This window comes from Girardinichthys multiradiatus, chromosome 20 (assembly GCF_021462225.1).
Source record: "Girardinichthys multiradiatus isolate DD_20200921_A chromosome 20, DD_fGirMul_XY1, whole genome shotgun sequence".
Taxonomy (NCBI): Eukaryota; Metazoa; Chordata; class Actinopteri; order Cyprinodontiformes; family Goodeidae; genus Girardinichthys; species Girardinichthys multiradiatus.
The window spans coordinates 15,341,165-15,366,704 of NC_061812.1; the positions used below are offsets into that span (position 1 = coordinate 15,341,165).

Sequence of the window (25,540 nt, forward strand, 5' to 3'; positions counted from 1 at the left end):
GAAGATTTATAAATTTCCTGGCCAAATCCCCCGCTTTTAAGCAAAGTCTATTATAGGTTGACATCCATTCCAGAAGACTAATGTTAACTGGCCTTGTCATTCCAAAACAAGTTTTTGATGTCAGTTTGGTGTTTAAAGATGGAACTATGTCAAAGTGTTGGTTGTCTAGCTGCTGGTTTGTGGAGACGCTGAAGAATTTGGAAGCAAGCCTCCTTTATAATTATATCCATTTTGTGCAAAGCAGCCAAACAGAACCTTAGCATGATTCTGTGGTCTCTTATGACCATAAATCCTTTCTCCAGAAGGCATTTGGCTTGTCTATTTGGGCAGCTGCATATTTTAATTAAGTTTTAAGGTGTTTGGAGAAGGTGCATATTGGTCAGGTCCCTCTCAGTCCATGCTATACTCACCTCACTGTGTGAAATGACAATGGAGTCCAAGTATCTTAGAGTTCATTGAGAGAGCCTTTGTTGTTCATTGTAGTGTTGTTCTTGAACTCCCTAACCACTTTTGGGTCAGATGGTTGTAAGTTGTGTACAGTTGGGTGTTCCCACAGGACAGAGATCTCAAACACATCAAAACTGGTTTTGGAATGGATAAAACAGGCCAAGATTTACCTTCTGGAATGGACTCGACCTCATCACAACTGAAAAATCATGTGGTATGTTTGAAACTCAGGTCAGTGCCTACACATTTTAGTCAGTTTTAGCATTTCTTATTAGATGAGTGGTAAACTATTCACCCAGAATTATGCCAGAAGCTTATAGAATAACTAAAACACTCATGACCATGATGAGTTTATGTAAACCTCTGGCTGGCACTCCAAATAGTTCCATTACGTGTAACAATATTTTATTTTATTTTATTTTATTAATTCCCGGAAAAAAAATTTTGAAGCTACAAAATAAAAGCGCTTTAGCTTCGCTGGTCACGTGACGCCTCTGTTTATAGACATCCGGAGAAACATGGAGGACACTATTGGCAGTAATCCCCCATCTCTCGGATTTTTAGAGAAATTGAAGTCCTGGCTCTCCTGGTCATGGACTTACGTATGCTTCGTTTGGTTTGGCATGGTGCTGATTATGGTATACATCGTGTGGAGTCCGCTGAAACTGCAGGAAACTCTTTCTTCAGGTAAATTAAAGCAGTTTGATGCTAGCTGCTGTTAGCATTCGGGTCTGTAGCTTTTATCTCATCAGCCGTTATTGTGACTGTTAAGGACACGAATAAAGATTACCTTCTGCTTAGAATTTGTCTATTTGGTTATATTGTATCACTGTTTTTCCCTATCTTTACAAATATTTTATTCTTTTAGAATTCTGCAGTTTATTTTATTCGGTTAAATGAATTAAAGGTAGCATCAAATGCGACAGCGCATGCAGTACAGTAAAATATAAACAATAAAAAACTGCTATCTTTGACCTTTTCTTTATTGTCATATGGTGAAACAGCACTCTTCTCACCTTTCTACTTAATGTTTGTTTTTCAGCGTCAGTGTTTCTGAACACTCTGACTCCTAAATTCTACGTGGCCCTCACAGGAACTTCTTCCCTTATCTCTGGACTTATCCTTGTGAGTTATCTCCTCAATTTCTAAATCTCCTATTGCTTAGTTTTGTTAGCGGTTCGTGCACTGAAGGATAACCACACTAAAGGTTCTTGAATTTCAATATGGAATGCTATTACAGATGAACATCCACATTGGATCTAAAATGTCAACACACCCTTGTGAAAATGTTAAGTTTTGTGGTGTAAAAATAATGAGGGTTAATTGTTTTTATTTTTATGGAACGTTGCCTGTCCACCTTAGATGAAAAACTGACTGAAATACTTTAGGGGAAAAACAGCTATACCCTGGTTGCAGACAGGGGCACGTCTGTTTGGGTTGGACTAAATCAGCATGGGTCATGTAAACTCTGTTATGTTTGCCCATAGTTTTTTGCAAAAGCCTTTCAAATATGTCAGATTGAGAGAGCATCTCATGTGAAAGGCCCCGTTCAGATAACCCCACAGATTTTTAACTGGATTCGGGTCTTGGCCCTTCTGAAAATGTCGTCCTCTTCTGGTGATGTCATTTTTCTGTTGATTTGGAGGCATGCTTTGGGCCATTATCTTGCTGAAATATAAACTTCATCTTCATCTTTCTATCAAAAGCCTGAAGGTTTTTAACCAACGTTGGCTGGTATTTGAAACTGTTCACATTTTACCTTGTCTAAGGTCCCAGGTCCAGCTGGAGAAAAATAGACCAAAGCATGATGCAGACATTAAAATACTTTGTTGTGGTTACAGTTTTATTTTGGTGATGTGCAGCATTGTTTTTGCACAAACAAAACCTTTTTAGAATTTAGCCCAAAATTTTCATCGTTGTTGTATCCTATCCTAACACATTTTCCCATATGCTTTTGGGAAAATCTTGTTAAATTTAGTTAGGTTTGGATGGTTTTCTTCTAAAGAAAAATGTTATGTCTTACCACCCTATCCCAAAACTCGCATATGAAGTGGGAGTTTTGGGATTGTTGTTACATGTAATACACAGTCAGAAAATCCTGCACCTTCTTTAATGTTGCTGTAGACTTCTTGACAGCCTTCCTGTAAGATTTCCTTTTCTACTTTTCATCTGTTTTGGAGGAATGTCTAGTTCTTTGTGATATCACTGTTGGACCATATTGCTTTGTCTTCACTGTGCTAATAGCTTGGAAATCTTTTTGTTACCATCTTATCAATGGAACCTTTTGACAAATAGACCCATTTGATGCTCTGGGAGCTCTCTGAGGTCACTGGCTTTACTTTAAGATGTGACTAAGAAATGTCTATTAGAGCAAGCAAACGTTTTGGGATTAATCATAAGCATTTTAAATGATGGCACAGACTTCTTTTTAGTGAGAAGTTGAATGTGGTGGTTAATTGTGAAAACGACATTCCCAATTATAAGAGCACGTGCAACATCTATGCAACCACATTTGTTTTTATGATTTATCGTGTTTAGGGCCATAAAGACTTTTTATATCCATTTTGGATGCGCATCTATTATTTCTTTCCAAATTCAAAACATGAGCCCTTTACAAATGTTTTGGTAGTGTTATAGTTAATTAAACCAATAAAAAATGTTGAATTACTTTTTCTGCCTCATAGCAAAATGCTATGAGGGCCAATTTTCCAATTGTTTTGCTATTAAAAAAAAAGCCACAAATAAAGTTTGGCATAAAGTAGTGCTTTTACTTACTTTTCTATTTTTACACATTTCAGTGCATGTCTTTAAATACTTTCTTCTGCCACTTTCCAGTTGTGTCCTTTTGAATATATTTAAACATGTTAGTATTTTATTTATTGATTGTTTTGCACATTTTAAAACTGGATAGATAAACATTAAAATTACTGGTATATTCTGTAACAGTAGCATTTTCAATGGCATAATACCAATATAATAACCACATAACTGTTGCTTTATATTTGCTTCTCATGCATGTTTTCTCTGCTTGCAACAGATATTTGAGTGGTGGTATTTTCGCAAATATGGGACGTCATTTATCGAGCAAGTGTCTGTGAGCCACCTGCGTCCTCTGCTGGGTGGGGTGGAGAGCAGTTCGTCGACTGGTCTCTTCTCATCAATTAATGGAGAAGCAGAGCCCAGACCCAGTGTCTCTGGTAAGTACATATGTGTAGTAAGTACATACATTTTTAAAAGCAGTAGCAATCCTAATACTTCATGTACTGAGGGTATGTTCTGCTTTTGGTAGATTGCAAGGTCTGGAGGAATCCTTTAAACCTTTTCAGAGGAGCAGAATACAACAGGTATATATGATTTTAACGGTGTAATTCAGATTGTTACCCGTGTTAAAATATTTTAAAAAAATAATAATTCAGGACCGAAACCACACATTCTTAAATGTATTATTTTGAAAAGAGAAATTGTCTTTATATTTGTTTTCATTTCTGGTGACACATATAACTTTAGCTAAACCTTGATTATGTGTACTACAGGTACACCTGGGTGACAGGGAAGGAACCTTTGACCTACTACGATATGAACTTGTCTGCTCAAGATCATCAGACCTTTTTCACAGGAGATACTCAGCAATTAAAGCCAGATGATGCTGGTGTGTTAAACATTAAACATCTCTGCCTCAAATCATAAAGAATAATTTTTCTAAAGCCGATCTTAGAGGTCATTTGAATAATCCTTAGTTTATTATATGCCCACAGTGATGCAGAAGGCATGGAGAGAGAGAAATCCTCAGGCCAGGATCAGAGCTGCTTACCAGGCCATAGAAATGAACCATGAGTAAGTTCTGCTCTTACACCACTGCTAGTCATGTCTAGTCACGTGTAAGATCATGCATAGAAATTTAAATAAAATAAAAAATCACAACATACATCCATCATTTTTTTGGTTTGAATCAGTCTTAGACTGCCATTCCTGCACAATGTGAAATTATGATTTAATGCTGACCCATTTTAACGATGATGTTGGAGTTGTTTAACATTTTTATAAATTACAGTCTGTACCTGTATGTTTAGGCTAATAGTTGCCAGTTTGCCAACAATCACCTTTATGTGATTTACAAATAAAACCATTTAGTAAAGTTGAAACAAACGCTGTTTCACAGATCAGGCTTTTTTATGCTTTTACAGACTAAAAAAACATGGGTTGTCTGTTTTGATGCGTGCCGTATTGAAGGTGGAAAAAATCAGAGTTTTAATTATTTCACTTTGTCAGTATTTGGATCACCTGTCAGAGCCGATGAAGAGAAAATTTGACAGTTGATTGGTGCATCACTAATAACAGTATAACAATGTTGTACATCTGTGTAGGACACAAATATATCAAAGAAGCCTGTTTGCATTTCTAATGAATCATCTTCTATATACTATTTTCCTTCCATATGAGCTGTGGCACTTTCAAGTGTTATTGATTACATCTGAAAATAGCAGTCTCTAGTTGTCAACTTCAAATAAGTTGATCATTTTTTTGTGCATGTTTGCATGTATAGATGTGCTGCTGCATACGTCCTTCTAGCAGAAGAAGAAGCCACAACCATCACCGAAGCTGAACGCCTCTTTAGAAAAGCACTGAGTTTTGGTAAGGATGGGCTCGTTAATTCCTGAAATCCAAAAGTGGCTAATAACGAGTTAAAGAGTAAGTCCGAAGAGTTTCTTAATCTGGCCCGTGCACCATACTCATATTGCTAGAGAACCAAATTCAGTATGATAGTGGATGTAGTCCAGTGCAATGTAAAATTCTGCATGTTCTTTCTCAACACTAGATCTCAAATGTAAAGTATTTACTTGGGCCAGAGAGTTATTTGTGATTTCTGCAAAGAGCATTGCCATTATACATTGATATAACTTAAAAATAGCTTTCCATATCTTTTTAACCTCCAAGAAGTATCTGATCTCTTTTATCAAACATACATTCCTGAATAAAAATAATAACAAATGGATGAACAGAACTTTCAGAACTGGAAAGCAATAATGATCAACTGATTGGGGAAGTATAAGAGGCCCTGTGGACTCCCAACACCAACAGGCTCGATTGCAAGCCTTTCAGTAACAGAAAATTGCCTCATTGTGCCTAAGATTGTAATATAAAAAAAGAGCTGGATTTTTGGAGAAAAAGAAATCCAAAACAAAAAGCTAAAAGTCCCTTTGTTTGTATATAACTGTTATGCACACATCTGTCACACCAGATATACAACGTCATTAGATGTTGGTGAATACTTGTAGTGTTCATGATGGTAAAAATCTATGTCAAAAGGAGCTACATGTTTTGCCTGAACAGCAGTGTTTATTTGAACATATTTAGTATTCTGATTTAGACAGAATGTTGCATTTAATCCCAATATGATGGCGTCTGCAGACACTTTGCACTAAGAGCTTAGGGACGTCTGCTAATTAGCAGCTTCTTTGAATATCTGTTTACATAATGCACAGTTTAGTCCTGTTCATGCTCTGCATTCAAAACACCACATATGTCTTCTTTGCAACCTACAGCTGGGAAAGATATCAATCTACTGGTTTACATTAAACGCAGACTTGCAATGTGTGCACGCAAACTGGGCCGGATCAAAGAAGCAGTAAAAATGATGAGAGATGTGAGTTTCTCCCTGACAGACACATATGTATCATCTAAAACTATACATAAATGTTCAGACTATGTGGTGGTGATGCGAGGATTTATGGCAGCACAGATTTTTTTTAAATTTCTTTTCAGTTAATGAAAGAGTTCCCATTGTTGGGAATGTTAAATATACATGAAAATCTCTTGGAGGCACTTTTGGAGCTTCAGGCTTATGCTGATGTCCAAGCAGTCCTCGCAAAATACGATGGTAAGACCAAACAGAACATTCAAAGTTTTATACATGGTTGCAGAAAATAGCTTATTAATTACAGGAATTATACAAGATCCACAAAACAACTTCTGCTTTTATTTTAGACATTAGTTTGCCAAAATCAGCCACTATCTGCTACACATCTGCACTGCTGAAAGCACGGGCAGTTTCAGATAAGTATGTTCCTTTTTGTCTCATCTAATTTGTAGCAAGTCATACAAACCACTTACCATCCACATCATTTAAACCTGCTGTCTGTGACTTGCATTTGTTCAGGTTTTCTCCAGAAGCAGCGTCCAGACGAGGGCTGAGCACAGCAGAGATGAATGCTGTGGAGGCGATACACAGAGCTGTTGAGTTCAATCCACACGTGCCAAAGGTCAGTCATACTTCTAAGCTGGACTTTCTGAAAGCTTTGAAGCAGTGAAATATTTGATGCTGAACTGTAAAATACAGTTTGTGTGTCAGTGACTCATCCTGCTTTTTCAACATAAATGTAAAGAAGTACCTGTTTTAAATCTCTACATAAATTATTACAATCCCTGGCAATCTTATATATATTTTTTGAAATTGCCTAAACATTTTTAATAATCCATAATTTATTCTTCGAATCATCAGACAATCAGCGAAGACCATTATGTTTATAGCTGACAGTGCTGACATACTGCTGGCTCACCAGAAGATGTCAGTGTGGGTCATGTATCTACAATATCAACCTATTCTCAGTTTAGACAAGTCATGTTGCACACTTTAAGAAGTCTGTTCTTCACATTTCATATTACTTCATGCTTGTTAAACTTCACCCAGGTTTCCATTCGATTCAATTCAAAAATATTTTATCAATCCCAAAGGGAAATTAAATGTTGTAGCTCATGTTATGAAGGTTTCTTCAATGAGCCGTTGTAGATGCTGATGGCTGTGGGATCTTCTGTTGCGCTCCGTCTTACGGCAGATCTGAAGAAGTCTCTGACTAAAGACACTGTTGTCGTACAGCAGTCTCATGAAGAGGATGCTCAGGATTTAGCTTGTTGACCTTTTTTAAGTTCCTGGCTCTGATGTTGCTACCCCACCAGATGATGGTAGAAGAGATCACACTCTCCACAATAGATTTATAGAAGAAATGCAACATCTTGCTGCAAACACCGGAGGTCCTGAGCTTCCTCAAGAGTTACAGTCTGCTCCGTCCCTTCTTGTACACGGCTTCACAGTTGAATCTCCACTCCAGTCTTTTTTCCAGGTGAACACCGAGGTATTTATACTCTTCCACCATCTCCACTTCTTCTCCCGTGATGGAAATAGTGTGACCTATTCCTGTTTCTCTTAAAATCTACAATCATCTCCTTTGTTTTATTCACGTTCAAGATGAGGTGATTGTTTCCACACCATGGCACAAAGCGGTCCACCACCTTCCTGTACTCATCTTCTTGTCCATCTCTGATCCACCCCACGACTGCAGAATCATCCAAGGATTTCTGCAGATGACAGGAGTCTGTCTTGTACTGGAAGTCTGAGGTGTACATTCATGCTTATACAAGTCAGCTGATTGCTGCAATGCTGTGGAGCTGTACATGGATAGTGTGTTTTTATACGAATCTAGTCATGTTTAAAAAATATATATCATGGCATAACAGAACACCGGAGTTAGTATAGCTTGTTTTGCAACTGAATTGAAGGACCATGCAACTGCACCTGAATGCCTCTTTTGGAACTTACATCAGTTCCCACAGGATTAAATATCACACACATGCACCATCACTCACATCCTAACTTGGTGCAGTTTTGTTCCAGTTTTGGCTTTGTAATTTCGTGCCGTTTCATTTTTACAAGCTCTTTTTCTAAAGAGGAGAGAGAAAGATAGAATCTGTGTGTTGGTATGGAAATCGAAGACAATAGTGATCACTTTGATCCAGCCTTTGGTTTTAAAGTGAGAGCCCTTATCTTCAGTGATTGTCCAGCTGTTCCCTCGCCATCCTGCCCAGAGGCAGCCGCCTCCTCTCCTCTCAACACTTACCCTCATTCTTTTTTCTTATCCTCTTGTGTTCCCTTATTCCATACTCATCCCCTGTTTAAGACAAACACACAGTCTGAACTTGACCACCACTGTCAACTTTGCCCAAATGTAACACGTTTAGATTGGAGTGTTCAGCTTTACACTTTGACGCAGAATTCTCATATCTGCTCAGGGCTCTTTCTCATAGATGAGTGTATGCCTGGGGGTGGGGGGGTGTTGTTGTTTCACACTGTCTGCAATGACTGATGGATGAGTGCACCTATAACTGTGACCTTTGCAGTGATGTTCTCATCGCTTGAGCTAAAGAAGATGCCTTGTCAGTGTTCGAAGTAGTGCTCCGCTCAGTTTCTGATCCAAGACACTTTAATCGTACATTATTTACCTTTGGAAAACAAATTTTGTTCAAACAATTTACTTATGATTGTCTTGAAATAACCATTTAAAATGTTATAAATTTGTTTGCTGTAAGTACTCTTCTTGTGTATAATAATCTACAAAAACATTCTTTTATATTTGTACTGTAAACAATAGTGTTAGGAGGCAAAAAAACAGTGACTCCTGTCTTTGTATGGGTGACTGTGGCTCAGTGGGAAGAATAGTCACCTCGCACTCTGAAAGTTGAAGGTTCAATTCCGGCCTTCTCCGGCCACATGTTGATGTGCCTCTGTGCAACTCTTGTATCGCCATGTTAATGTGTGCACGTATGTGAGTGTGGTAAGGTGAATGTGGCCCTAGCGTAAATCGCTGTGAGTGGTTGATATGACTAGAAATGTGCCATTAAGTCCATTTGACATTTGTTATTTTGAACAAAGTGTATTTTTGTGTTACTATTATTCAGATCAGATTTACAAGGAAAAAAACACTTGCGAGAGCTTTATGGCATCATAGCTGACTAAATTGCATGTGGTCTGATTTAAATACCAGAGCTGCACTGAACTAAAGCAAACAGATTAGAGGGGCTTTAATAAATTTTTTTTTTGGCCCAAATTTGAGCGGGAAAGTAGCCAGTCAGAGCCTTTTTGCTGGAGTTGCAGGTTAGTTTAAAGAAAAAAGAAACCGGTGAATACCTGTCCCTCATTTCCAGCACTGCAATACACTCTGCCACAACGTAAACACCCGCATACTCAAGTGTGTTTTTACTGGGTATGTTCCAGGTGTGAATCTGTGTAACCGGGTGTCAATGGGGTGTTTATGATTTTACGTTGAGACAAAATAAACGAGTTTAACACTTTCTAAAGAGTCTTTGAGACTAAGACAATTAGGACCACTGTTTAGTAATGCTAGTTGTGCTAACAATGCTAATCCTTAATATAATCCAAAGCAACTTTGTTTTTAAGTAATTTTGAAACACTGTTTTAAGTGTTTACTCTCTCATATAAGGGGTGTGCCATAAACTGCTACTAATTAATTAATGACAGGAAGGCTAAATGCAAATAATTTCAGTGCTATTCTTAAATTATTTCATATTATATTTCTTAAAAAGAAATTGGAATTGGCCTAACTTGGTATCAGCCCGTTTGAAACTTTCCAAAAACAGGAGATTGAAAATCATCCAAAATGTTCATCTATAGTTCTGGCTGTTGACACGTCTGGTGTTTGGAATCCATTCAGTGCTTAAGAACCCTGACTAGATATACTGAAAGAGGTCTCGTGATGAATAAAGTGGTATATAATTAGTGTGCTGATGAGATTATATTTGAATATCATGCAAGGCTTTATCACATGAGTTCATTCAAGCTGGCCAAAGTCTGTAAAAACTCCACAGACAATCTGCAAACACACACTATTTAGTTAAGCAGTTCACCGTTCTCCTCACTCACAGCTGCTTTCCATTTTTCCTTACGAGTTTCCCATCTTGCCTCAAGTTCTCCTTTGTCGATTTCTATTTTCTTCTCCTCTTCTTCTTGTCGTCTTCTATTAATCTTCCATTCTTTTCTGCCTATTCCATTTAGTCAATGTATAAACTGGTGTTTAGGAAACTGACAGCTTTCTAAATGCTTGCAGTAGACCACATGTCCCTGGTACAAAGATCTGCTTTACATTTACAACCCCTTTTGATAATTCATTCATTTTTAAGCTTGCAGAGTTAGCCAATCCCCTTTATTTTGCTAGTTTACTCAATTTCAGACAGCAGTTTTTCATCACGTCCTTATTTTGGTTGATGTTCTCCCATCCAGATTGCCTGTCAGGGCACACAAATACAAACGTTTCCTGTTATGCCTCCAAAATTGGCTATTTGGTTTGTAAATTGAGACAGAAACAGCATTAAGTCAGTTTCAAATGTAGATGGATGAGGTTTGATTTAGACAGCAAAAATTGAGTAATTAAAGGTATGGCCTTGTATTATAGGAGTCATCCAAATGCTGCAAGGTTTCTGGTATATTCCCTTCCTGTAATAACATTAACTACAGCAGTAATTTCATATCTTCTTACAATTTTTTTCAGGTTGCAAAAATGAATGCCCATCAATCATACAGCAGAGGCAAGGCTGATGTCATTGTTGCCTGTGTGTCAGAGGCAAAAAAGAGCCTCAAAAGGCTATCAGAAGGAGGCTTATGGGTTATGTTCTGGGCTTATGAGTGCCCCGGGATAAAAGGAGAACACATGAAACTCGATCCCTTCATCAAAGAGTCGGCTGGGACTAAAGAGCCAGACCTCAGAACAGGGTGGTGATGGTGGGGTGTGTGACTGAGGTGTCACCAAGTCTAATGCCATGGCATGTGAGGAAGGACAGCTGAGCGGCCAGCCTCCCTAAATGGTTAATCTTAAAACACAGATAAGGAAGGTCTGCATGTCTGCATTGGTTATCAGCAGCACTTTAATATGGGTTGAGACAGACGTCCTGTTGGAAAAACATTATCTTCTTTACTTCTTGATGTTGGTTGTAGATTCCTCCTCAGGTTACAGAAGTTTATTTTTTTTTTAGATAAAGTAAAATGAACAAAATAATTTTAACACAATGTTTTATAGAGTAGGAAAATGACATTGTTACCATTGTTTAGTTTGAAGACACAAATATTAAAAATAGGTGTTTAGATGAGCTATGAGTATATGATAGGATATATCAAAAAGGCTTAATTTTGTCGAAGTGTAAAACTAGAGGAAGAAATTTTTGCTAATGATGATGAAGATTAACAACTTAATAATAGTTAATAATAACACAGATAGTAAAGCTTTCTGGCTTACAACCATGTCCACACATTTACTGCTGTTTTTATAAGGATTTCTGTTCATGACTTTTTACCTTTTGTCAATGGACAAATCCAGCCTAAAGTTTCTGAAGACAGATTTTACAGTGAAAAAAACTTATAAAGCTTCTTACACACAATTTCCTGTCTTACTGTGTATTTTAGTATTAAAAATACATGCTAATTGAGTCAAAGTATATATATATTGCTTTTTTAAATGGACTTGATTTATAATTTATATGCCGTTTCCTAGTCATAGCATCCAATCAAAGAACTTTACACTGTAGCCTAGGGGTTGGCAATATGAACTTAAAATTTTATTTTTATCATATTTCTTTGGCATTTCTTGTGATAAATGTAAAAAAAAAAAAAAGTATTTACTGCTTATTTTCAGTCTTTTTAGGCAACTGTATGGCTGTGACTACATGTCCCTGATGTCAAAGCCCCACTGACACAAATACTTCTCTTAAAAACATGCAATAGGCTTTATTAGGACTCTGGTGACATTAGGTATGATTCCTATCACTAAACTGCACACATTAAGTGCATTTAATGTCTTAATCTAGCTGTGTTGGGGGGTTTGAGTTTGAGTACCGTTTACTTTCTCTGCACTGCCATGTTCTTCATTTTCTTTATTTCAGCTCGTTCATGTTTATTAGGTTCATTCTAGTGTTTAGGTGTTTGTTTTTTCCTGGATTCTTATGTTAGATGTTTCAGTTTGTATTTTCTTATTTACCTGTTTTCTCTCTGTTCATTTTACTTTGGCAGTCTCATTGCTTACTTGTTTCTGTTCACATGTTTTCAGTTACCTCCCCCCACCACGCACTCCCTCCTCATCAGTGTTAATTAGTCACTCTTCCTCAGTTCCCTTTGGTCTCTTTTCCACTAGCTACTTCTGATTCCCTTCTGACTGGCTTCCTTGATTCATTGGTCCGTTCTTCACTCTCCCTCAGTATTCGTACTCTCAGGTTGTCATTGTTCGCCACTGGTTCCTTCTGAAAACTACCCTGTATACTACCCTGTTTGCTACCTGGCTCCACGTCCGTTACACAGTTTGGGTTACCCTTATAAGTTGTTCCAGTTTATTATTATTATTATATTAAATAAAAGGTTCTGCAACTCACCATGCTGCTTCCAAGCGTTGATCTGCATGTTGGACAGATACAGAGTATTACATGACATTTAATCATATTTTCAAATGTATTGATATTTATTGATGCTTTCGTGGAACCAACAATGGAGAAAACAATTCTGACATTTTTCATTGTCTCAATAAATCAAAATTCTTATCATAAGAAATATTTCATGATTACAATACACAATACAATAAATGCCCATCCCTACTGGTCCTACAGTCATCCACTTCCACTTGGAAAAGTGCAAAAATTCATGCACCAGTATGCAACTCAGTAGGAAACCTGGGGTTTAGTGTCTTGCACATTAACATGTGACAGAAGGAAGCTAGAATCGAAACAACTTTCGGATAGCAAGACCTCTACTATTCCCACTGAGCCACAGTTGCCCAGGGAATTGTATAGTTTGTATGTATAGTGACTGTATATTGGGAGGGAAGAGTGTTGAATCTACAACATGCTACTGTGTCAGGAATATGTTACTTTTGAAAAATCATAGACCTGTATTTTATTTAATTCTTTTTTCTTAGTTAAGGATCAATCAACTATCTAGGACAAAAGGCTCAATGATGTATGAGTGTCCCTTAGCGGTCAAAGGATCATCACTTGAATTAATCAAAAAGTAAACCTGGTTGTCATCAGTTCAGCATGCAGATACCAGTGAAATATAAATATATATATATATATATATATATATATATACACAGGGGTTGGACAATGAAACTGAAACACCTGTCATTTTAGTGTGGGAGGTTTCATGGCTAAATTGGACCAGCCTGGTAGCCAGTCTTCATTGATTGCACATTGCACCAGTAAGAGCAGAGTGTGAAGGTTCAATTAGCAGGGTAAGAGCACAATTTTGCTCAAAATATTGAAATGCACACAACATTATGGGTGACATACCAGAGTTCAAAAGAGGACAAATTGTTGGTGCACATCTTTCTGGCGCAAGACGTCGATTTCAATGGTGCAAGGAGCGCAAATCTTGGGCTGTGGACAATGTGAAACATGTATTGTTCTCTGATGAGTCCACCTTTACTGTTACGGGAGAGTTACGGTGTGGAGAAGCCCCAAAGAAGCGTACCACCCAGACTGTTGCATGCCCAGAGTGAAGCATGGGGTGGATCAGTGATGGTTTGGGCTGCCATATCATGGCATTCCCTTGGCCCAATACTTGTGCTAGATGGGCGCACCACTGCCAAGGACTACCGAACCATTCTTGAGGACCATGTTCATCCAATGGTTCAAACATTGTATCCTGAAGGCGGTGCCGTGTATCAGGATGACAATGCACCAATACACACAGCAAGACTGGTGAAAGATTGGTTTGTTGAACATGAAAGTGAAGTTGAACATCTCCCATGGCCTGCACAGTCACCAGATCTAAATATTATTGAGCCACTTTGGTGTGTTTTGGAGGAGCGAGTCAGGAAACGTTTTCCTCCACCAGTATCACGTAGTGACCTGGCCACTATCCTGCAAGAAGAATGGCTTAAAATCCCTCTGACCACTGTGCAGGACTTGTATATGTCATTCCCAAGACCAATTGACGCTGTATTGGCCGCAAAAGGAGGCCCTACACCATACTAATAAATTATTGGGGTCTAAAACCAGGTGTTTCATTTTCATTATATATATTACATATATATATATATATATATATATATATATATGTTAAAGATGTTTCTTTAATGACCATTGAATTGTTCAAAGGTGACTAGAGACTTGTTACAGCAGTATTTTGACACTGTTTGTACATGCTACACATCCTCACTGGATGTTTTTCATCCATGTTAGGCCTCTCTTACAAAGAAACACTAAACCTTATACAGAAGGTTCAGAAGTTCTTTAACTTGTGTGACTATCAAACTAAAAGAAATGAAAAGAGAAGTTGTAGAAATAGGGGGATGAGGCTGGGCAGGCTGTGATACAGGGGGTGAGGGGTGAAGCAGCATGGTCAGGCTGGTTGGCTGAGCCTCTGACCATGGAGGGGATTAGACAGGATTAACTGTGGGCCAACCTTCCCAAAGTGTCTGTCTGAGATTCAGAGCTCTGTCATGCTGGCTGCCTGGGAATCCAGCCCAGGGGGCCCCCAACCTTGCACAGGGGTTTTGTTTAGCAGAGTCCCCTGCTTCACTTGGCACCGCAGAGGTAGATTATAGAGTGACAGGTTCATGAAAGTCACAGTGGAACCATTAGTAACTCCTTTTAATAATGCATAATTTTATAAAATTTTAATTGCAGAAATGCAAACAAAAAACCCTTACTTACATGTCAAGATGCTTGTCCTCTTGTATTTCAGACCAACAGCCGGCTGTCAGCTCAGTGGTCACAACTAACCCACTGAATAAACTTGCACAGTCGGTAAAGAATGGAAGCCTGAGCCAGGCATGTTACACATTCATGATATGAATGTGCAGCACTGTAACTATTACAACAAAAAGCTTGGGAAAACCTTTCCCTCCCGCCTTGTGCAATTGCAAAATACGGCTCTCAACAAATACCTCACATTATGAAAATATATCTTTAGTCTGCAGGGGGTTTAGCAAGAGGAGTTGCACAATTGGGCACAATCTGAGTCAATCAAGTACTGACAAGGGGTAAGAGAAAATAAAACAATTGAAACTGCAAAAAATGTTTTCAGACCACCAGGGAAAACCCTTTTTTAAGGTTAAGAAAGTGATAACTATGGATAGATGCTCAATTGTGCTTATTTGTCTTAATCCAAAAGAATATTGCTGAGACAAGGAGATTTTCAACCTGGAGTCCATGTTATCAAAAAACATAGCATTAAAGATCAACTCTGTGTCCATGTACAGGGGTTGGACAATGAAACTGAAACACCTGTCATTTTAGTGTGGGAGGTTTCATGGCTGAATTGGACCAGCCTGGTAGCCAGTTTTCATTGATTGCACATTGCACCAGTAAGAGCAGAGTGTGAAGGTTCAATTAGCAGGGTAAGAGCACAGTTTTGCTCAAAATATTGAAATGCACACAACATTATGGGTGACATACCAGAGTTCAAAAGAGGACAAATTGTTGGTGCACGTCTTGCTGGTGCATCTGTGACCAAGACAGCAAGTCTTTGTGATGTATCAAGAGCCACGGTATCCAGGGTAATGTCAGCATACCACCAAGAAGGACGAACCACATCCAACAGGATTAACTGTTGCTGCAAGAGGAAGCTGTCTGAAAGGGATGTTCGGGTGCTAACCTGAATTGTATCCAAAAAACGTAAAACCACAGCTGCCCAAATCACGGCAGAATTAAATGTGCACCTCAACTCTCCTGTTTCCACCAGAACTGTCCGTCGGGAGCTCCACAGAGTCAATATACACGGCCGGGCTGCTATAGCCAAACCTTTGATCACTCATGCCAATGCCAAATGTCGGTTTCAATGGTGCAAGGAGCGCAAATCTTGGGCTGTGGACAATGTGAAACATGTATTGTTCTCTGATGAGTCCACCGTTACTGTTTTCCCCACATCCGGGAGAGTTACAGTGTGGAGAAGCCCCAAAGAAGCGTACCACCCAGACTGTTGCATGCCCAGAATGAAGCATGGGGGTGGATCAGTGATGGCATTCCCTTGGCCCAATACTTGTGCTAGATGGGCGCGTCACTGCCAAGGACTACCGAACCATTCTTGAGGACCATGTGCATCCAATGGTTCAAACATTGTATCCTGAAGGCGGTGCCGTGTATCAGGATGACAATGCACCAATACACACAGCAAGACTGGTGAAAGATTGGTTTGATGAACATGAAAGTGAAGTTGAACATCTCCCATGGCCTGCACAGTCACCATATCTAAATATTATTGAGCCACTTTGGGGTGTTTTGGAGGAGCGATTCAGGAAACGTTTTCCTCCACCAGTATCACGTAGTGACCTGGCCACTATCCTGCAAGAAGAATGGCTTAACATCCCTCTGACCACTGTGCAGGACTTGTATATGTCATTCCCAAGACGAATTGACGCTGTATTGGCCGCAAAAGGAGGCCCTACACCATACTAATAAATCATTGTGGTCTAAAACCAGGTGTTTCAGTTTCATTGTCCAACCCCTGCATATTACAGGTAAAAGTGTTGTCAGAATTAGATAAACATATACACAATTACACAGCACTGAATACATTCATTTAAAAACATTATATAGCTTTAATGTACAATTGGCTTTCAAAACAATGCAGTTATTTAGTCTATACATGAAAATTATGTTTCACTAAAGTTTGGAAAAATCATGCAGGACAGACACTTAACATTTCTTTCATTTCCCCACTTTTAGTACTTATTAGAGATGAAGAGCCTGATTCTGCCTCCAGAGCACATCTTAAAGAGGGGAGACAGTGAAGCAGTAGCATACGCTTTCTTCCATCTGCAACACTGGAAGAGAGCAGAAGGAGCCTTAAACCTGTTACATTGCACCTGGGAGGGCAGTATGTATCTCTTTATTTACTCTTGTTTTACCACTATCTAACACTACATAGTACATATGCTAAGTCTTTTTTTCCATTTTATTGGATCAGTGATGTTATAAAAAAGAGCAATGTCATCACATTTTCCTAATGTCTTTGGTAAATATTTGTAAGAAACGGTCTCACAATCATTATTTTGTCATTTCAGCCTTCCGGATAATTCCCTACCCCCTGGAAAAGGGTCACCTATTTTATCCCTACCCAGGATGCACAGAAACAGCAGATAGAGAACTACTCCCCTGTATGTTAAAGCAGCTTTAACCTTCTCCAAAGGGTTTATCTGCCATTTCTATAACAGATTTATAACATTGTTCTGGGTTTCCATTCCTCTCATTTTTGCTCCAGCTTTTCACGAGGTGTCTGTATACCCAAAGAAAGAGCTTCCCTTCTTCATACTCTTCACAGCAGGCCTTTGCTCTTTCACTGCCATGTTGGCCATGCTCACACATCAGTTTCCTGAGCTCATGGGTGTCTTTGCCAAAGCAGTAAGTACTATCACTGCACAACTCTATATCTTAAAACTCTCTAGACTTTAAATGTGTTATAATTTAGTCATCTTTATTGTTGCTTTGATTTTGTGATTATTTTGAATATTAGCTGGTTATCTTTGGCTAATTTAATATAAGGTTTTTCTTTGGAAAGAAAGCTTTCTGCTCTTGTTGTGGCTTCTGCCTTAATTCTCTGTCTAAAAGTTAGAGGCTATACAGGTCCTTCTCAAAATATTAGCATATTGTGATGAAGTTCATTATTTTCCATAATGTCATGATGAAAATTTAACATTCATATATTTTAGATTCATTGCACACTAACTGAAATATTTCAGGTCTTTTATTGTCTTAATACGGATGATTTTGGCATACAGCTCATGAAAACCCAAAATTCCTATCTCACAAAATTAGCATATCATTAAAAGGGTCTCTAAATGAGCTATGAACCTAATCATCTGAATCAACGAGTTAACTCTAAACACCTGCAAAAGATTCCTGAGGCCTTTAAAACTCCCAGCCTGGTTCATCACTCAAAACCCCAATCATGGGTAAGACTGCCGACCTGACTGCTGTCCAGAAGGCCACTATTGACACCCTCAAGCAAGAGGGTAAGACACAGAAAGACATTTCTGAACGAATAGGCTGTTCCCAGACTGCTGTATCAAGGCACCTCAGTGGGAAGTCTGTGGGAAGGAAAAAGTGTGGCAGAAAACGCTGCACAACGAGAAGAGGTGACCGGACCCTGAGGAAGATTGTGGAGAAGGGCCGATTCCAGACCTTGGGGGACCTGCGGAAGCAGTGGACTGAGTCTGGAGTAGAAACATCCAGAGCCACCGTGCACAGGCGTGTGCAGGAAATGGGCTACAGGTGCCGCATTCCCCAGGTCAAGCCACTTTTGAACCAGAAACAGCGGCAGATGCGCCTGACCTGGGCTACAGAGAAGCAGCACTGGACTGTTGCTCAGTGGTCCAAAGTACTTTTTTCAGATGAAAGCAAATTCTGCATGTCATTCGGAAATCAAGGTGCCAGAGTCTGGAGGAAGACTGGGGAGAAGGAAATGCCAAAATGCCAGAAGTCCTCTGTAAAGTACCCACAGTCAGTGATGGTCTGGGGTGCGGTGTCAACTGCTGGTGTTGGTCCACTGTGTTTTATCAAGGACAGGGTCAATGCAGCTAGCTATCAGGAGATTTTGGAGCACTTCATGCTTTTATCTGCTGAAAAGCTTTATGGAGATGAAGATTTCATTTTTCAGCACGACCTGGCACCTGCTCACAGTGCCAAAACCACTGGTAAATGGTTTACTGACCATGGTATCACTGTGCTCAATTGGCCTGCCAACTCTCCTGACCTGAACCCCATAGAGAATCTGTGGGATATTGTGAAGAGAACATTGAGAGACTCAAGACCCAACACTCTGGATGAGCTAAAGGCCGCTATCGAAGCATCCTGGGCCTCCATAAGACCTCAGCAGTGCCACAGGCTGATTGCCTCCATGCCACGCCGCATGGAAGCAGTCATTCTGCAAAATGATTCCCGACCAAGTATTGAGTGCATAACTATACATGATTATTTGAAGGTTGACGTTTTTTGTATTAAAAACACTTTTCTTTTATTGGTCGGATGAAATATGCTAATTTTGTGAGATAGGAATTTTGGGTTTTCATGAGCTGTATGCCACAATCATCCGTATTAAGACAATAAAAGACCTGAAATATTTCAGTTAGTGTGCAATGAATCTAAAATATATGAATGTTAAATTTTCATCATGACATTATGGAAAATAATTAACTTTATCACAATATGCTAATATTTTGAGAAGGACCTGTAAATGGGTGAATGGTTTCCTATTACATTCATTTGCAACAGAAATGTTAACAGTTTTTAGCCACACTCTGTACCTTGGGGTAATTGTTTTTGTTCGACTTGTTTATTACGTCTGACATAGTCATGGGGCTACTTTCGTCAGGAAAACAAGGCCACAGAGAACTTGTAGTGGTCTTTGCTTTGTTTCATGATGACCTGAGTGCAGAGACTTACAGAACACCCAGTGTGCCTGGTTTGTGTAATGCTCTGTTAATGCATGAAAACGGTTGAGGGAGGAATTCAAAAATTTGCTCTGCCTTCTAAAGGAGAAACAGATTTAAGTGAAGCAGCTACTAAGACTGCAGAGTGGTATTTACAGTCTGCAGGCTCCATTATTTATGGGTGTCTGACATTCATGTCTCGAATTATATTAAATTGGATTTAAGAGTGCTTGGTGTATTTGGCTTTCAAAGATGATTTACCTTCCTTTTGAAATTATTAAAGTGTCAAATGTATCAATCAAAACTTACCTAGATTAAGCAAGAAAATAAGGCCAGTTTCACTTTTCTCTTTTTTCCTTCAGATTCATAAACCAGCTTTTATATAGCGAGAGCCCTCTGTCTGGTTGTTTTTTGAAATAAAACCGTTTTTTTCAGTTGGGTAAATCAGTCTCAGAAAGATTGTTCTTTAATTCTTAAACATGATAACTGTCATTATATTCGAAAAAGCTCTGACCCACATACAGAGAATACTCAGGAGGAGGAAGTAAAATAAAGACTGTTTTATTGATGATGTAATCAGGAACGAAACGGACAAAAATCTCACTGTAGGGAGAGAAATGAAGAGAATGGATGAGTACGGGTAACGGAAGGAAAAACGAAACGAAGAACAAATTATTAACATGATTCTGAGGTCGGCTTACAGAGTAATGGTGGTCAGGTCGCCAGGGGGAATGAATGAGATTCAGGATCCAGGTCTTAAGCAGGGATATCCGTAGAGTTCACTTGGTGCTGTTCTGTGTGAGCTCGGAACAAAGGAATTAGTTCGATGTGCGGTGGCTTACGTTGGAGGGTGGACAGGGTACGCTTGTGGCTTGGCGCAGGAGACGAAGAGAGCAGGAAGCTGCCAACTTGATACGAATCCAAACAAAGGCAGATGACAGGATAGGAATCCACAGAACGTAGATGGGCTTGATCATCCAGGATAACTTCTAGAAACGTTGTCAGAAACTCAGTGACATAGATCCAAAGCTTAGGCTTTCAAAATCTGCAGAGGAGCAAAAACAAAGTTAAATGAGGTCAAAGAACAAAGCATAAACTTAAAGTGTAGCTTGAGTTTGTACCACTGGTGGCAAAACACTCTCGCATCGAAGTGCTGGCAGCCTCCTGCTTAAGTACTCCTCATAGTAATCAGTGGAATAAGTCGCACCTGTCACCCAGCACACCTGAGAGCTCCAGCACCACCTGAGAATGAGCACATGTAGCAACACCAAAACACAAACACAGCCCAGATCCTGACAATAACATCAATTGTGCCTGACAATAATTGTCCAACTTGTCCAAACTAATTTAATTATTTTTACTGGGTGTGTTTATAAAATTATGATTGTGATATAATAAAAAAGACTGTCATATGACATGTTTGCTATGTTGCAGTTACCTGGTCTAAATTGTTAAACATATGTCATGAATGTTGATTGTTAATTTTCTTGTACTTCTTTACCTTTAAAGGTAAAACACCAAAAAAAGGACCTGAACTCTGATTTCATCCAGCCTTGTTTTCGGAACAAAATAGCTAAAGCTTTTGGTGTCAGATTTACGTAAACACTTAAATGCCAGAGCTAACTGTTTTCGCCTACTGTATTATTTTTTAAAAACATAATAGTTTCAGTACATTTTTGATAATCCTTGACATTAAAATTCAAGAACTTTTTGCCATGATGAATTAAGGCCTAATTATGCTTTTCCTTTTCTTTTAGTTCTTTAGCACACTCTTTGCACCACTGGGCTTCTTTGCAGACAAAATGGAAAACTTCATGCCGTCCAGTTTCTGGCACCAGCTGACTCGGATCTGACCTCATCTCTGTCTCACTCAGTCATTCACGCACACACACACACTAAATGAAAACACATAAACAGCAATCTCACTCAAAATCCTTGGATAAAAAGTGTTTGCTCTCCTGTCTTCAGCATTGCTGTCCACTTGCTGCATTGTTACTGATTATATTGGCCAAGACTGTATCAACACAGCAATAGCAATGCTCTCCAACATGGTTTCAGCTAACAGAGGTTTTCCTAGAACTGATTTGGTGAATAAAACAACTAATTTTCCTGTCATCTTGTTAGTATTAGTAAGTTCATACATTCTTAGTTTCTATCGAAGAGCTACTGTTGAAACACAATCACTTAGACCTGCATGTTTTTAATGCTTATTAATCATTAAGTAAGTGTCAGTGAAAAGTCAGAAGGGCAACTATAGAGTTTCTCATACGATACATCTCATTAAAGATGCTTTACAATTTATCACCTTCCTTTCTTTTTAAGCTACAGATTTTTCACAGATTGCTAACTGTGAATCCAGATATAAAAACAAGTCCTCCTTGTGTGTTGGCAGTATATACAATACCTCTGTATACCACTGAAGCCATTGTTACTAAGGCATGACTCTTCAGAACTATATTATTGGGATTCTGTCCTTTTTGTTGTGTGGAACATGGTCAGATTCCCATGACATATGCTGTAAGACCTTAGTGATACCCAGAAATGTAACTTAATTGTAATTTATATTATTCCGTTCCACTGACATGCAGTTAAACAATTAGTTATTTGATCAAATTTGCTTAAACTAAGAGATAAATGTGTTATTTATCACACTAACTTGTCCATTTGTAAATTATTCTGAAAACTTCCATTTAAAAGCAGTTCAGTAGGAACCATGATTGAAAAAAATTCCCTTTGTTAGTAAATTATGCCTCTGAATAAATCTAGTTTGATTTAAAATCTGTTAAAAAATAGAAACAGAAGTGATAAATATGCTGGTGTTAAAGAATAAAATAAAGTAAACTTTTCAATGCTTCGTATACTCTTGGAAAATTGATTATACGTCCATTGTCTACAACCATTTATCCCTGAAGGGTTGCCAGGGGGCTAGTGCCTATCTCCAGTGCCACTGGGTGAGAGGCGGGGTACACCCTGGACACAAATTGATTATATTTTTGGTAATCATGATCCTTTTATGTTGCGATCCAGTCTGACCTTTAAAAGTTGATGACAAAATATCTGTATTATACTGCTGAAGTAGAGCAAGGCATGCTGAGGACAGGAGAAAGTTTACACAACTGTAACTATCTTTCAATGGGTTTGACAGCAAAGACCTACAATAAATGTCTTGTTCCTTTCATGTGTGCTGTTTTTCTTGTTTTTTTTTTTTTTTTACATACTGAAGGAGCTGCAGACCATCTCTTAGACAGATATCTTCCTCCCTCCGCTGTTTAAATTAGACTTCACACCCTCTTACCTTACTGCTGTTATGTTAGCTGACAGCCGTCATATTTTTTGTTGTACCATTTTTGCTGCTATCAGTGGAGGCTTTTCTCTGGCATGTTCACGATGATCCACTGGTACCAGAATCAGATATGCACTAATGCCTGAATGGTGAACATCCTCAATTAAAAAAAAAATTGTAATCTGTTAACTCACTATTCCCAAAGGGAGAAAGAGGAAACTTCAAGGTTACAAATCTAGAAGGTGACAGGTGATCTGTATAGCAATGCTTTTTACGTGAGTGTATCGTTTTAGTGATGGTATGAGAAACAATTTGCGTGGTTTATGAAAACAAAATTAATTTCTAAAAGAAATGATTTGGTGCAAAACCTTGGACTTGTTTCACAAGTTGGTGATCATAATCGTCTCAATGAGTTCTAAAAAATGTAATTACCTAAACAGTTAACTAGTAGATTACCAGTTTTAGATCTGGAGGTATCTTCTACAGCAGTGATCCCCAACTTTTATATCACCGCGGACCGGTCAACGCTTGACAATTTTACTCCGGCCCGGGGTGTGGGGGGGTTGAACCGTCATGTTGGTGTGCCCGCTGAGACTCTGCCGTTTTTTTAAGGAGAAATATCATTGTGAGAGCCAGGACCAGATTTTGCAGCTTTCTATTTAACCTTTTGGAACCGCGTCAACGAATGCGGGCTACAAGCAGGAGACGGCGTTCTCTCCCACAACGTGTTGCTAAGCAACGCACCGTTGAACAGGTATGACTTTGTACACCTCTGATACCAGCGACAAGGGCTTGTTAAGTTCGAAGAGACGTTTTGTTCCGTTTAAAGCGGACCAAAAGTAGCAGGAGTGAATCCACCTGCAGATTTATGAACATACCTTTTGTCAAGCTGCGGCACTCTTAGTTGTCCCATTGTCTGACAGAAACACGGTCTTCATTTGCCGTCCTCAGCTCAAAACTCAGCCGTAATTTGGTCCAATGCTTCATCCACGGTTTAAACCTTTTTTCGGGAAGCCATTAGGATTAGAAAACAAATAATTCAAGTCGAGAATTTTTTTTTTTTTTAAACACACACACGCTCAGCTCCATAATCGGTTCTGGCCTGTTTGAACTCGATGTGGATTTTTGAAATAGGCGCCGTTACTAATGCCCTTTAGAGTTTGGTTGGGCCGAATTCCACAAATGAGCCCTCCTTTTCATCCTTAAAGCCAGTAGAATACAGTTATCTCCAAGTCTTTCACATAAATCCCACCAATCAGGAAGCAGAGGCCGACACTTCCGGTGACTCAATTTTGTAGCGTGCGTTTACTCTCTGATTCAACTGCTTGTAGTTTTAACTGTGTTTGTTGTTCGTAGAAATGGTTTATATCGGCTTTTCGCCAGGATTCGGATGTTTCAGAGGATACCACACATGTATATGTTTAACTAAGGGAAGTTTGAGCAATAAACATAGGGAAGAAAAAAAAAAACTGGAGCTTCCCCTTTTGCGGGGTGGGGCCTAAGTTTAATTATTTCTTGTGCGGCCCGGTACCGGTCCGCGGCCCGGGGAATGGGGTCCACTGTTCTACAGCTTTTGAACTGCAGTTAAATTTTTATTCCTAAATGAACACTAAATTACTCATAATTTGTGACTTCTAGGCAATCTTGTTCTCCATATCTTCCCTTCCTAGTTGCTATTGTGCTGTACTGGTCATGGGGACTGCCAAATATTAACATCAAACAGACTCTTGTATTCACCTAATAAATCCAATGCATGTGATCTAGCTGAATGAATAGAGGGATCTCACCAGTAACCATTCAGTGAGCAGCTGTTTGCTGTGTATCCTGCTTAAGTATCCTCAAGAAATGTACTGAACCATAAACTGTGATTAGAGAATCAACTCCATACCCCAAATATAATGAAAAAAGTCCTACCTTTCATCCACACAAACATACTGTATCTGAAACTATTTCAGGATTTTGTGCTTTCGACTCGGTGAAAAAATCGAGACATCGCTCGCTAATATAGTGTCTTGCGAAAACATCTGTAACGCTTGATCTTCTTCACATTTCGTCATGTTACAACCACAAGTTGAACCACAAAAACAAGTTCAGAAATGCAAAGTGGAATGAAATGGATGCATGGTGGTCATTTTTTTACAAATAAAAATCTGAAAAGGCTGGCATGGATTTGTATTCAACCCTCCTGATATTTCCATGTAGAACCATTTTTTTGCACAGACTGAAACTTCTGCCCATTCTTCTTTGCAAAATAACTAAAGTTGAGGCAGACTGCAAAGGGGGGTTCTTTAAGCATAGTCTGGCTACAGATTCTAAATTTGATTTAGGTTAGGAGTTTCACTGGGCAATTCAAGCAAATGCTGTGATCCAAGCTAAGCCAAGTTGATATAAATCCTCACCCAAGTCTCAAATCTTTTGAAGCCTCTAACACTGTTTTTTTTTGTTTTTTTTTCAACCCTGGTCCTCAAGGCACACTACCCTGCATGTTTTAGATGTTTCTCTCCTTTAACACACCCGATTCAGATGGTTGCAGTTCAGCAAAAGCCTGTTAATCAGCAATCAGTTGAAATTAGGTGTGCTGAAGCAGGGAAACATCTCCTGTAGGGCAGTG

General features: G+C 38.9%; 1 protein-coding gene and 2 long non-coding RNA genes across 4 annotated transcripts; 1 reads left to right on the plus strand and 2 right to left on the minus strand.

Moving 5' to 3' along the window:
• Positions 1-952: 952 nt before the first annotated feature.
• st7l (suppression of tumorigenicity 7 like) lies at positions 953-22,824 on the plus strand. Its single transcript, XM_047348697.1, has 15 exons — positions 953-1,134; positions 1,490-1,572; positions 3,485-3,644; positions 3,737-3,791; positions 3,981-4,096; positions 4,203-4,281; positions 4,991-5,079; positions 5,991-6,091; positions 6,211-6,325; positions 6,433-6,505; positions 6,605-6,707; positions 16,945-17,095; positions 17,283-17,375; positions 17,480-17,619; positions 21,404-22,824. The coding sequence occupies exons 1-15, from the start codon at positions 966-968 to the stop codon at positions 21,497-21,499; spliced, it is 1,623 nt and encodes a 540-aa protein (XP_047204653.1). The 5' UTR covers positions 953-965; the 3' UTR covers positions 21,500-22,824.
• LOC124857436 lies at positions 20,199-20,829 on the minus strand. Its single transcript, XR_007035593.1, has 3 exons — positions 20,768-20,829; positions 20,348-20,691; positions 20,199-20,249 (listed from the first exon to the last, which is right to left on the minus strand). It is a non-coding gene; the product is annotated as an uncharacterized LOC124857436 (long non-coding RNA).
• Positions 20,827-24,217, minus strand: LOC124857437. Of its 2 annotated transcripts, none has more exons than XR_007035595.1 (4): positions 23,808-24,217; positions 23,362-23,525; positions 22,942-23,087; positions 20,827-20,888 (listed from the first exon to the last, which is right to left on the minus strand). It is a non-coding gene; the product is annotated as an uncharacterized LOC124857437 (long non-coding RNA). The 2 variants fall into 2 exon arrangements; XR_007035594.1 differs by having other exon boundaries at positions 23,386-23,525; positions 23,808-24,206.
• Positions 24,218-25,540: the final 1,323 nt, after the last annotated feature.

Bases quoted from the DNA above. Each gene is read 5' to 3' on its own strand.
- st7l (XM_047348697.1), top strand. From the start codon at position 966: ATGGAGGACACTATTGGCAGTAATCCCCCATCTCTCGGATTTTTAGAG. The intron at 3,792-3,980 runs GTATATATGATT...TGTGTACTACAG, and splicing joins AGAGGAGCAGAATACAACAG to GTACACCTGGGTGACAGGGA. The intron at 4,282-4,990 runs GTAAGTTCTGCT...TTGCATGTATAG, and splicing joins GCCATAGAAATGAACCATGA to ATGTGCTGCTGCATACGTCC.